We start from the raw sequence: 14,262 nt of genomic DNA on the forward strand, positions 1-14,262 counted from the left end.
GGGGGGTGGGTGTGTGTGTATATTCTGAGACTTACATGATAAAAATTCTGCTTTCTGAAAAATGATTCCAATGACATAGAAATTCCGTCAGAGAATTACTTCTAAATCCACATCTCTGGCTACTGCTAAGTGGTGGGGGAGCTGGGCACAGAGGAATCTGAGGGCTCACAAGAAAGCTCCCAGTTGAAGACTGCAGTAACTGAGCATTGAAAGAGGGAAGCAAGCCACACGGGAAGCTCTTTTCCTCTCTTAGCACTGCACATATTTGTTCTTTCTGCCTTGCCAGAGTGTGAGTTTCTATAACTTTCATGAAATGCAGTCGATTCCAGGGTCCTTGATGGGCAGATTAAGCTATAAATTCCCCAAGGAGAATCAGATGCCTGAGCAGAATCTTAATCAGGCAAGCCTGCCTGATGAAGGGTTGTCTTTGGAAATTGGATGCTCTTTGGAAATAGAGGTTGAGATGGAAAAGGAGATGAAAAGTGCCCAGGAAGTGCTGAGCATGCAGCCCGCCCCCTCCCTGCACAGGCGCCGCTGGAGTAGGGCCTGAGGTCTGGCAGGGGCTGAAACTGAAACCAGCTCAGCTGAGTCCAAAAATCAATGTGCACCAAATGGATTATGCACAGAGATTTAGTCTTCGGGTCCAGGAGGAGAGTATTTTTATTCTCTTGTTCCAAGATTCTGGTGTTTGATCCTATTCACCAGACTGAAAAGTTGCAGGAAGGAGAAAAGGGAAGAAATTCATGTATGTGTGTATGCATATATGCTCTTCCATAAATATACTTGAATATATGCATATTAAAATCTGAGCAGCAGGGGCCAGAGAGATAGCACAGCGGTAGGGCATTTGCCTTGCAAGCGGCCAACCCAGGACCAACATTGGTTCGAATCCTAGCATTTCATATGGTCCCCTGAGCCTGCCAGGACACCAGCGATTTCTGAGCACAGAGCCAAGAGTAACCTCTTAGCGCTGCCGGGTGTGGCCCCAAAACAAAACAAAAAAGTGGAAATAAAAATCTGAGCAGCAGTCCATACATGAAACCATACACAGAATTCCCACATGTGATATGGATAAAGACCACAGGTCTATTCTACCCACACATCACCAGTCCAACATTTGACATAGGAGGCAGCTTCTCACTGTTGTTTTCCTTCTTAAACAACTGTGGTACCACTGGAAACATTACATGCAGGTAAAAAAAAATGCTTTCCTCTGCAGATCCCATGCACGGGAACCACCAGATCCCATAGGTGCCCCAGATAGACTGTACAGTCCCTAGGCTCACTTCTCCAGAGCCCTTGAGTGAGACAGCATTGTGGGTACATTTCCTGATCCCTTCCAGAAGGCTCCCCTATCTCAGAGTCGAAGGACATTCCTGTTTGTCACTGCTCTATGATGAACAATAAAAGAAGCAAACCTGTGAGTCGGCAAACAGCCTCTGCCAGTCATCTGCAAGAACTACCTCGGTGGGCCCTGAACCACAGCAACTGGGCCTTCCTGTCAGTTTCCCAGCCCTGCTTCATTGTCCCTCCATACTCCACTTATAGAACTTGAGAAAACTGCTATCAGGGCAGAGAAGCCCCTGCATATTGTGCAGGCAAGGCCAAATGCCACAAGCAAAGGCAAACATCCTGTTGTGAGGCTGTGTTAAATGTTGCCTACTTCCCGGTGTGAGAAACATGGGGGGTTTGGGGAGTAAGGTCCTGGTTGTCCACCACCAACAACCTGAAGCCACTCCTAATCAGGGTCTAGTGAGCCCTTAGTGGATGATGCACACAGACTTTGCTTCTCTAGGCTGTCAACAAGAGCTCACAAAGTGGCCATTACAGGGCTTGGGGACAGACATGAGAGCCTTTCATCAAGGCACTCAACCTATGGGGTCACAGCATGCCACACTTCCCTAATGTCATGAGCCCAACTGTCCTGTCCAAGCCACTGTCCCTACATCTTTTCAAACAAGGTCTACCTGCACAATCTCCTCCTTCTAGCCTACCCGAAAACTCTGCTTTGAGCCTCAGGGCCTCTGGTGAGTAACAAGGCCAGGAAGTATACCATTTTCAGCAATTATTATGGGGCCCTGGACAGAGATCAAAGGTTTGGGGACTATACCTCACCTATATGAGGCCCCAAGTTTGATCTCTGACACCACTAAGCAAGGTTATGAGAGCTCCCCATACTACCAAGCTGAGCATATCTGGGAGTAGTGCCTGGCTTCCTGTTGAGATGGCCTTCCCTTGGGACAAGATAGAGAAACATACACCTCCCTCCCAACAGAAATGGCCCAGAACCTTGACTGAAATCAAGTATGAGCATCTGAATTCTCTCAGGTGAGACCAGACTACAGGGCTGAAAACTCTGGATCTTTCTTTTGGGAAGGAAATTGGGCTGACACCACCCAACCCTCTGCCACTGGAAAACTCGTCAACCCCCACCCACTGCCGCCATCTTCCTGGCAGAAAAATTGTCCCGCTCCTTCACCAAGTTCCATGAGAAAATAAAAGCCACCAATATTTCCAGGTATTTCGATTCTGACTGATACCTCTGTGGCATTACCAGAATGGGTAGGAGGTGGAAGTAAAATTCCCTTTATTTTTGTTTTGTTTTGTTTTGTTTGGGGGGGGGGCACACCCGGCAGTGCTCAGGGATTATTCCTGGCTGTCTGCTCAGAAATAGCTCCTGGAAGGCACGGGGGCCATATGGGACACCCGGATTCGAACCAACCACCTTTGATCCTGGATCGGCTGCTTGCAAGGCAAACGCTGCTGTGCTATCTCTCCGGACCCATAAATTTCCCTTTCTGCATGGACTACAGCATCCCAGTATCACACCCCCCACCGACAGAAAAAACCCAGCTCCACGACTTAACCTTATCAAATTTCCAATCCACCAAACTTTTTTTCAGATCTGATTCATGTTGAGTTGAATGTTGTCAGCAGGACAGTTAGGTCAGGTTTGTTTCCCGGGGGATGGGAGGTACTCGTGTACCATGGAAGGCTCTTCTTCCTCCTTACACTGCCTTTACTCCATGGTGGCACTGAGTGGTCCTCGCCTGTGGGTCTGTGTGTCTGTCCTTCACTCAGTTCTCACAGGGTTATAGTCAGGGAGGTCACAGGTGGGAGGCAATAGGAAAACAAGATAGGGATGTTGAAAGGCAGGAACATAGCTGATGAGGCCAGGCTCTGGTGGTGGTCCTTGTACTCCCACTAACATAAGCTCAGGCCATATTCTGGGTTTTTTTGTTTGTTTGTTTGTTTGTTTGGTTGGTTGGTTTTTGGGCCACACCCGGCGGTGCTCAGGGGTTACTCCTGGCTGTCTGCTCAGAAATAGCTCCTGGCAGACACAGGGGACCATATGGGACACCGGGATTCGAACCAACCACCGCTGGTCCTGGATCGGCTGCTTGCAAGGCAAACGCCGCTGTGCTATCTCTCCGGGCCCTGTTTTTTGTTTTTTAATATTGGACCATACCCAGCGATGCTCAGGGGTTACTACTGGTTCTGCACTCAGAAATCACTCTTGTAGACTTGGACCATATGGGATGCCGAGGATTAAACCCAGGTTTGACCCAGGTCAGCAGCAAACGCCCTACCACTGTGTTATCTCTCCGGCCCCATCCATATTCTGGTTTTAAGTGACGTTTGTCTTACGGTTTTTATAGTTATGGTAGTGCCAGGATTTTTATCAGCCTCATGCCTGCCAGGCCTGTGGTCACTGCTGAGCCATCTCCACACTCCAGACCCTGGGCTATGTTCCAAGTCCCCTCTGAGACAGGGCCGGAGCAAAAGCACAGTGGTAAGGCATTTGCCTTGCACACGGCCAACACAGTTCGAATCCCAGCATCCTATATAGTCCCCCGAGCCTGCCAGGAGTAACTGAGCTCAGAGCCAGGAGTAATTCCTGAGCACCGCCAGGTGTGACCCAAAAACAAAACAAACAAACAAACAAAAACAAGTCCCCTCTGAGAATTTGAGTATACACACTCTGCTGGGTAGGATATGGGGGATGGAAGAGTTATAGGAGGAGCACAGCATAGCTGATCAGACTGAGAAGTGGGGTTTTCTGTGGCGGGTTAGAGAGGTTTTTGGAGGAGAGACCCATGGAAGGGGACCAAAAGCCATGTCAGCACAGTCCTCAGCAACCCTGGCCAGGCCCAGGACAGAGGTCAGAGGCAGAAGACAGGCATGGGTCTAAGTGCTGCCTCCCATACCACGTGCCCCCCAAATACCACTGATGGGCCCTGGTAGTCTCCATACATATTCAAGCGTGGTCTGTGCAAAACCAGAAGCAAACATCTTTTTTGTTTGTTTTTGTACTCAGCAGTACTCAGGGGTTACTCATGGCTCAGGGGACCATGTAGGATGCCAGGAATTGAATCCAGGTGGGCTGCATGCAAGGCAAATGCCCAACTGCTGCACTATCACTCTGACCCCCAAGCAAACATCTTTTCAGGTCAAGACATGGCATTCCCTGGAAGCTACAGTTCTCAACTACCACAGAGGAAGAAAAACCCAGCCAGGTATGGGGCTGGGTCAATGCAGCACAGATACCAACCAGCAGCTCCTTGTTGGAACCCCCTGGAGGAACAGAGGGGTGTCCTATAGAAGGAGGGACATTCAAGCTTGCCTGCCTACCTCCTTCAGGTCCTGCACGAGGGCTGACAGCCGCTCGTTCTCTGCCTGAACGTTGGTGACCACAGCGCGGCTCTGCTTCAGCTCGGCCTGCATGTCCAGGATCTTAGCCAGGTAATAGGCCTCCTTGGATGCTGACTCCTGCAGCAGTGTCTCCTCCCGGGTCTCGCCATCCTCAGCAACTTTGCGATGCACGGAGAAGGATTGGCCGAAGGCCTGTAGGATGCAGAAAGGGAACAGATTGTGTGACTATTTGCAGACTCTGAATGGTACTTCTCTGACCTGTACACCAAGGGGTGAGCTTTCTACTTCGTGTACAAAAGAGAATCTACAAACACATTCTGGATAGGTGAGATGGTGGATGACACCAGTGCCAAGACAGACTCTAGAAATATTCCCACAGGGTAGCAAGGGGCCACTGAAAATTGTGTTTTCACTCTCATTCTAGAGAAATCTGCACTAGTGTTCTTTTATGGTTTCTGGGCCACATTCTGCAGTGCTGAGGGGCTACGCCTGGCTCTATGCTCAGAAAATATTCTTAGTGGGTTTAGAGGACCATGTGAGGTGACAGAGATCAAACCCAGATTGGCTGTGTACAAAGCAGCACCCTACCTACTGTACTATTGCTCCAGTCCTGCAGAACTAGTTAAACAATCCTTTCATTAGCGTTCTAACACTACAGCAGTAAGGACATCCCCAATACTGCAAGAACAGAGAATCACTGTCACATTCCTGTGCCTGGAGCAAGAGCGAAAACAGGGCGATTACATGTCTGTCTACTTTCCTATGCAGAGACACAGGAGCAGCAAACAGAAACACTGGTTGGTTGGTTTGTTTTTTTCCACCAAAGGGTGGTACAGTGAGTACAGTAACAAAAAAGGTGGATACACCACAACCAGATAGTGGGATCCTTCTGAGCACCACAATCAGGTGTATATATAATCCCCAGTCAACACAACATCAACAGAAAAGAAAGAATTAAAAAAAAAAGAAAAGAAAAAGAAGCAGCCTTGGGGTCAGAGAGATAGTGTAGTGGGTAGAGCATTTGTCTTGCACACAGTTGACTCAGACTCAATCTCTGGTAACCCATGTGGTCCCCCAAGCCTACCAGGAGTTATCCCTAAATGCAGAGCCAAGAGTAAGCCCTGCAGAGGCAGGTGTGGGCCAAAAATAGAAACAAAAAAACAGCAGCCTTAACTGAACACAAGCATTTCCAAAACTGACTGTTATCTGCATGAAAAGCCTAATTATAATTTGATGAATCAGTAAAAGTCAAATGAGTTTCCACTTGAAACAAACACTCCTCGTGCTATCTGATGTGCCCTGATATGCAAATACAGTCCCCTAGCTTTGCACCACACTTGTGGTAGGTGAGAATGTTGTACACCCTTGCTGCAACCCCAGTACCAACCCACTTCCAGCCCTTTGTTTGAAGCAGTTCTTCTCAGGTGCTGATTGTACGGTGAACTTTCATCTGGAATAGGCTGATGTGGATCATTATACAATTTTATGCTGTACTATGATTTCTCACTTATTGACATGTATTATCCTTATACATTCTCTATACTCTCCTACTTCATAATTATTTCTCCAAAAGTGGTTTTTGGGTTATTTTTAATTTTTGGGTTATACTCAGTGATACTCAGGGCTCTGTGCTCTGTGCTCTGGCTTTGTGGTCAGGAATATTTCTCCTGACAGCAATGAACTTGGATCAGCAGAGTGCAAATCAAATACCCTACCCATTATACTTACACTCCAGTTCCCAAAAGAAAGAAAACTGTCTTTTTGCACATTGTTTGGATGCAAATCACTGTCTCCAGAGCTTATCTCCCCCCACCCCGCCAAAATGTAAGCACAATAACCAAGAACAGGTGGTGGACCATAAGCCCTAGAGACTCTTAAAGAGAAGGGGCCTGTGCATTGTGAATGGGAGGTAAACTGGTGTCACATCAGTGGAAAAAAATATGGTAGTTTCCAAACAAATGGGCTAGCCATCAATCCACACAGGTCAGCAGGTGATTACAACTTAACTGCAGATAAACTCCCACCACATTAAATCTCCCATGATAACTCCCTGACAGTGGGGAAGATGGAGAGTGACTTAGGAAAATGCACCTTGAAACTTCAAAAGGAACCATAGTAAGGCAGTGCAGAAATCCACCAGGCATTGTGGCTGTAATCTTCAACCACTAATATTACAGTAGTAACCCCATATATAATCTGTCTGAAATAAACTTTAGAGTGGAAATAGTTTGGATGGTCAATGAGCTAAAAGAAACAATGGAACACACTACCAATAAAGCACAAGAGGATATGAGAGCAGAAATGAAAAAAAATACAAACAAATGTCAGAACTGAAAAAGTTGGTAGGAAATATAAAAAATTCATCGGAAGGCCATACTAGCAGAGTAATAGCTGCTGAGGATCAAATCAGTGGACTCAAAGATAAAGTGCAGAAATCCACCAGACAACAACAGAAGATGAAAAATAAAGTCTCATGGGGCTGGAAAGATAGCACAGTGGTAAGATGTTTGCCTTGCAAATAGCTGATTCAGGACAGACAGTGGTTCAAATCCCAGCATCTCATATGGTCCCCCCATGCCTGCCAGGAGCTGTTTCTGAATACAGAGCCAGGAGTAACCCAGGTGTGACCCAAAAACAAAATTAAAAAAAAAAAGAAAAAGAAAAAAGAACCTCAAAATAAATGAACAGATGACAAGAGAACTTTGGGATCAACTCAAGAAAAACAACATAAGAAGAAAATTCCTATGAAAGATAACAGTCAAAGAAATCATTGCTGAGAAATTCCTAGAGCAGAAGAACACATACATCCACTTCCTGGATGCTCTAAGAGTACCAGTCAATAGAGACTCAAATAAAACATCCCAATGTATATTCCAATTACAATGATGAAAACCATAAATAGAGATAGAATACTGAAAGCTACCAGATCAAAAAAGAAAGTTACATACAAAGGAGCATCCTTTTATTTTTTAAATAGTATTTTATTTAAACACCTCGATTACAAACATAATTGTGGTTGGGTTTCAGTCATATAACAAGACACCCCTCCCATCACCAGTGCAACATTCCCACCACCAATGTTCCAAATATCCGTCCTCCCCACCCCGCCCCCACCTGTACTCTACACAGGCTTTCTATTTCCCTCATACATTCTCATTGTTAGGATAGTTCGCAATGTAGTTGTTTCTCTAACTAAACTCATCACTCTTTGTGGTGAGGTTCATGAAATGGGCTGTAACTTCCAGCCCTCCTCTCTTTTGTACAAAGCAACATCCTTAAGATTTACAGCAGAGGGCCCAGAGAGATAGCACAGCTGCGTTTGCCTTGCAAGCAGCCAATCCAGGACCAAAGATGGTTAGTTCGAATCCCGGTGTTCCATATGGTCCCCCGTGCCTGCCAGGAGCGATTTCTGAGCAGACAGCCAGGAGTAACCCCTGAGCACAGCCAGGTGTGACCCAAAAAACAAAAAAAGAAAAAAAAAAGATTTACAGCAGAATGGGGCCAGAGAGATAACATGGATAAAGGCATTTGCCTTGCATGCAGAAGGATGGTGGTTCGAATCCCAGCATCCCAAATGGTCCTCCGAGCCTGTCAGGAGCGATTTCTGAGCATAGAGCCAAGAGTAACCCCTGAGGGCTGCCGGGTGTGACTCAAAAAACAAATAAATAAATAAATAAATAAATAAATAAATAAATAAATAAATAAATTTTGGGGGTCACACCCGGCACCACTCAGGGGTTCCTCCTGGCTCCACGTGAGCTCAGAAATTGCTCCTGGCAGGCTCGAGGGACCATGTGGGATGCCGGGATTTGAATCAATGACCTTCTGCATGAAAGGCAAGCACTTTACCTCCATGCTATCTCTCCAGCCCCAAATTTACATTTACAGTAGATTTACCAAAAATTGAAACGGTCAAGGCCTGATCAGTGGTGGAATATAGTAAAATAAATAAATAAATAAATAAAATAAAATGAATGCTTCACTGAGAATACTTCACCCAACCAGATTCTTATTCAGATTTGAAGAAAAGATGAACAGTTTCGTGGATAAACTACACCTTAGGAATTTCATAGACTCAAAAACACCTTTATAAAAATAAAAAGAGGGGCTAGAGTGATAGCACAGCAGTAGGGGGTTTACCTTGTATGTGGCTGACCCAGGACGGACCTGGGTTCAGTTCCCGGTGTCCCATATGGTCCCCCAAGCTGAGAGCAATTTTTCTTCTGGTTTTTTCAGGCCACACCCATTTGATGCTCAGGGGTTACTCCTGGCTAAGCGCTCAGAAATTGTCCATGGCTTGGGGGGACCATATGGGACACAGGGGGATCAAACCACAGTCTTTCCTTGGCTAGCACTTGCAAGGCAGACACCTTACCTCTAGCGCCACCTCACCAGCCCCTCCGGGAGCAATTTCTAAGAGCGTAACCAGGAGTAACTCCTGAGCATCACTGAGTGTGGCCCAACACCCCCAAAATAACAAAAAGGATTACTTTAAGACAAAATTAATCCCACAAACATACCAAACTTCTATAAAAAGATGGAACAAAATTCCATGACAAATAATCTCTCTCAAGGTCAATGGACAAAATGCACCAATTAAGAGACACAGAATGGCAGAATGGATTAGAAAATTGAACCCAACATTCTGTTGCCTACAAAAAAACACATTTTAACAAGTCAGAACAATCACAGACTCAAAAGTCAAAGATTGAAAGACAATTATTCAAGTAAACAACTCCCTCAAAAAAGCTGGGGTGGCCATATTAGTATCAGATGACAGACTTCAAACTCAAAGAGATTTTAAGGGATAGCAAAGGTCATTTTTAGTGACCAAGGACCATGTACACCTGTACAACTCATACTCCTAAACATAAATACAGCTAAAAGGGAACAGCAAAAGACTTAAAACTATGAATAGACTTGAAGGAAGACATTGTTAGTAACAACACAATAGTAGTAGGAGACTTCAACACTGCTCTGTCACCTCTTACTAACAACTAGTTCAATAAGAAATATTTGCTTTGAAGAAATAGAAGAAAGAGGCTTAGTGTGAGTGTGTGTATATATATGTGTGTGTGTATATGTATATTGTATAATACCCCCAAAGCCAATTACACATTTTTCTCTAGTGAACATGGGACATTCTTCAGATCATGTGCTGAACACAAAACTTATCTCCACAAAATCAAGAGAATAGAAATCACATAAACTAGTTTATCATACAACAGAGCACAGAAAATAGATGTTAGTCACAAACAAATAATGGAGAAACAACATAAACACCTAAAAACTAAATAACTCATTACTGAACAACAAATGAGTCAGAGAAGAAATCAATCAAAAGATTCCTAAAAACAACTGAGAATGAGGATATGAGCTACCAGAACTTGTGGGACACAGCAAAAGCAGCAGTAAGAGAAAAGTTTATGCAAGCATTCATCAGAAATGAAGAAAGGGCCCACATAAACAACTCAACTGCACAATTTAAGAAACTGGAAAATGTGGGGCTGGAATGGTGGCATAAGCTATAAGGCGTCTCTACCTTGCATGTGCTAGCCTAGGACGGACCAAGGTTCGATCCCCTGGCATCCCATATGGTCACACAAGCCAGGAGCAGTTTCTGAGCGCATAGCCAGGAGTAACCCCTTAGCGTCACTGAGTGTGGTCCAAAAACAATAGGAAGGAAAGAGGAAAGGAAGGAAGAAAGGAAGGAAGGAAGGAAGGAAGGAAGGAAGGAAGGAAGGAAGGAAGGAAGGAAGGAAGGAAGGAAGGAAGGAAGGAAGGAAGGAAGGAACTGGAAAATGACCAACAAGAAGAACACAAAGCAGGCAGGAAGAAAGCTATAATAAAATTTAGAGCAGAAATTAATAAACTGAAATCCTAAAAATTAATCCAAAGGATCAATAAAACCAAGAGTTAGTTAGTTCTTTGAAAAAATAAACGAGATTGATAAACCACTAACAAAAGTCACAAAAAGTTGGAAATATTCTTTTTTTTTTTTTTTTTTTTTTTTTTTTTTTTTTTTTTTTTTTTTGGTTTTTGGGCCACACCCGGTAACGCTCAGGGGTTACTCCTGGCTATGCGCTCAGAAGTCGCTCCTGGCTTGGGGGACCATATGGGACACCGGGGGATCGAACCGCGGTCCGTCCAAGGCTAGCGCAGGCAAGGCAGGCACCTTACCTCTTGCGCCACCGCCCGGCCCTGGAAATATTCTTAACAATATACTAGACCCCTAATAAACCAAATCAGAAACAAAGGGGGATCACAACAGATGCCTTTAAGTGATCATCAGTGATTACTTACAGAAACTCTATGCCATGAAACAAGAGAACTCAGAAGAAATGAATAAATTCTTGGACTCCTATACCCTATACCCTCTCATTTTGAACCAAAATGATTTGGAATACCTAACAGTCCTATGACTATTGAGGAAATTGAAATGATAATCAAAAGTATTCCCAAAAGAGGCCAGAGAGATAGCATAGAGGTAAGATGTTTTGCCTTGCATGCAGAAGGACAGTGGTTCAAATCCAGGCATCCCATATGGTCCCCTGAACCTGCCAGGAGCAATTTCTGAGCTTAGAGCCAGGAGTAACCCCTGAGCGCTGCTGGATGTGATCCAAAAAAAAGTCTTCCCAAAAACAAAAGCCCAAGCCCAGATGGGTTTACTAGTGAATTCTTTCAAACCTTTAAAGAGGACTTACTACAAATCCTTTTCAGACTCTTCCAAGAAATTGAAGAAACCAAGACACTCCCAACTAATTTCTATAAAGCAAATATCATCCTGATACCAAGAGCAGGCAAAGGCAACAACAACAACAACAAAGAGAAAATTACAGGCTGATATTCTTGATGAACACAGTTGTAAGCATCCTTAACAAAATACTAGTAAACAGAATCCAAAAACTTATCAAAAAGATCATAAAACATGACCAAGTAGAATTCATCCTGGGCATGCAAGGATGGTATAACATATGCAAGTCAATCAACATATAATACACCATATCAATAAAGACAAAGCAAAAACAATATGATCATACCAACAGATGCAGAGAAAGTTTATCAAATCTAGCACACATTCATGATAAAAATGAAAAGCTCTGAATAAAATAGGAACTGAAGGAATTTTCCTAAGTATAGTCAAAAGCATTTACCACAAGCCCACAGCAAACAGCATACTCAATGTGAAAAAACTAAAAACTGATCTTCCCTCTAAAAATCAGTCCAAGCCCTTGTTAGGATCGTGATCTCTAAGCACAGAGTCAGGAGTAAGCCCTAAGCATTGCTAGGTGTGGCCCAAAATCTAAACAAAAAGAAAAAATTGGAATGCCATAGGATCAAGTCATTTATTTTCATTGAAAAGTGAAGTATATTTCAGTCCACATCAACCTCAAAGGGCTATGGAGAAGCACTGGAAGGGGAGACAGAGAAAAGACTCTGAGGACTTGATCTTCAGCACCACTGGGAATGGTCTAAAAACAAGAAAACACTGTGATGGTTGTAGTTGTCAGGATTCTTCCTACAGAGCACATCTAAGCCCTAACTGCACATTCCATAAGCTCCACTGCAGGATCAGCCTAGACCAGGGGTCCTCAAACTATAAACAAGAGTGTCATATACTACACCCGTGGACCATAGTTTAAGGACCCCCTACCCAAGAATGAGAGGAGTAGTCAAGAACCAGAGAAAAGGAGAGGAGTCAAAGAGTGCAGGGCACATTCCACACATGCGCACTGCAGCCTGGGACAAGCCGACTGCTAAGCAGGACAGGCAGCAGTGACAAAAACACCCAGAATGGGCCAGATAACTGTCCTCAGTGGGCCGCAGTCTGAAGATCCCTGGCAAGACCCATGATTACATTTCCTAGACCATCTGGCAGCTTGCAGAGCTTGTAGAATTAGGCTTCTCTGGTACAAAGCACAAACTGGAAGATAATTTCATCCAGCTGTGACTGGGATTACAGCAAGGTCTCCCTGGAGATGTTGGTGCTTACTGAGAATAATGACTTGGATGCAGATTATTTAAGATATCCAAGAGAGGGAGCTTTCAAGGATCTCCAACTTCTGGGTCGTCAAGCCAGCACACAGACTACTCCAGATACATATTTCTACTTTTCCTTCACTTTGCATAGCCAAGTCTCAGATCTAAGCAGGGAACAGCTCTATCACGAGGAGTAGAAGCCTATCTCTGGAATCCCCTCCATCTGAATGCACAATATAGACAACCACCTCCTTCTAATGAACCCAATGCCTAATCTTTATAATTAAACACACCAATACACAATACTACAGAGTCCTGTGTTAATCAGAAGAACTTTAAGTTTTCCATCTCATTTAGTAGTAGAATTAAAGGACACTTTCAGCAGGTTGACTGTCAAGACCATGAAAACGCAGTTCCATTTGTGTACCTACTTGTCAGGCTGTTTGCCCACCTAAAGAACTGACTGAGAACTGTTTGCCCAGAGGTGCAAATTGTTTGTCTTGATAAACTGAGTTGTAAGAATTTCCTAAAGCAAATAGCGACAGTGCATATTCATCTATCTGTCTAACCTTACTGGTGAGATTTTGCTGGGGCACAGAAGGAAGCATGGTTGGCAGGGGCAGGCTTAGCCATAGCACCTCACAACGCACTTGTAACACAATGAGATCAAGTAGAAACAGTGCTGTTTCTGCTGCTCTTTCTAGGACTTTTCATCATAAGTGACTAGTGAGACATTTTTTTTTCGCGCCCCCCCCAATGAGACATTTTGGCTTTGTGTTGATACTGTAGAAATGGTGGAAAATGTATTATATATCACGTACTTAAAAACTTCCTAACATCAAAAGTTCAGTCCTTACACAGCAAGCACTGGCAACATGTACCAATTTCAACTTATATAAAACTGACATAAATCAATTCTACAGCAGTTTGGCATGTTTAACTTTTGGCAACTACAGAGAGAGTATATGCAACATTTGGCCACTGCACTACAGTGTACATGGTGGTAGAAAACATGTATGTTCACAGTGCCTAAAGGGAAAAAGAGAAAAAGAAAAAAAAATGTCTTCCATAGAAGCAGGGGGGGGGGAAGGGCAGGAGAGAAACTGGGGAAAATGGTGGCAAGAAATTTGCATGGTGTAAGGATGGGTGTTGGACACTGGTACTTTTAACTGTGTATCTCAAGGTGATTCAATTAAAACTTATTTTTAAAAAATGTGTTCAACCACAAAGAAAGGATTCATCACAAGTTCCACCCCTTGACCTGTGCAGATACCGAGATCTCTAGATACAGAGGTCTGATTTTATCACCCAGGGCGAAGCAGAAGTCTTCCAAACACCACGAAAGCACCAAGGGGAGAGTAAATGAACCTGAACGGAGTCTATAGTTAATCCCATGACAATATACTTCAAGGGGGGAGAAACCCTGTACCTCTTAGGCCAAGGAAATTCCTTTTCAAATGACCCCAATATTTACTGTGCCTGTGCAGGAGGGAAAAAAAAACAAAACAATTTTTTAATATCTATTTAGGTTTTGTCGATTTCTTCGTTTTGGTATGGTTATTGAAGTTGTTGTCTCCGTTTACATTTATTTATTGATTTATTTTCTTCTTTTCTTTTTCTTTAGGTCCT

General features: G+C 44.0%; 1 protein-coding gene across 4 annotated transcripts in view; it reads right to left on the reverse strand.

Annotated features, from left to right (window-relative positions):
- Positions 1-14,262, reverse strand: part of BICD1 (BICD cargo adaptor 1) — a 213,010-nt gene that overhangs the window by 149,641 nt on the left and 49,107 nt on the right. For all 4 annotated transcript variants that reach the window (XM_049783792.1, XM_049783790.1, XM_049783793.1 and 1 more), the window contains exon 2: positions 4,633-4,845. In XM_049783792.1, the coding sequence (XP_049639749.1) occupies positions 4,633-4,845 (213 nt within the window). The remainder of the gene's footprint in view (positions 1-4,632; positions 4,846-14,262) is intronic.

This window comes from Suncus etruscus, chromosome 11 (genome assembly GCF_024139225.1).
Source record: "Suncus etruscus isolate mSunEtr1 chromosome 11, mSunEtr1.pri.cur, whole genome shotgun sequence".
Lineage (NCBI taxonomy): Eukaryota > Metazoa > Chordata > Mammalia > Eulipotyphla > Soricidae > Suncus > Suncus etruscus.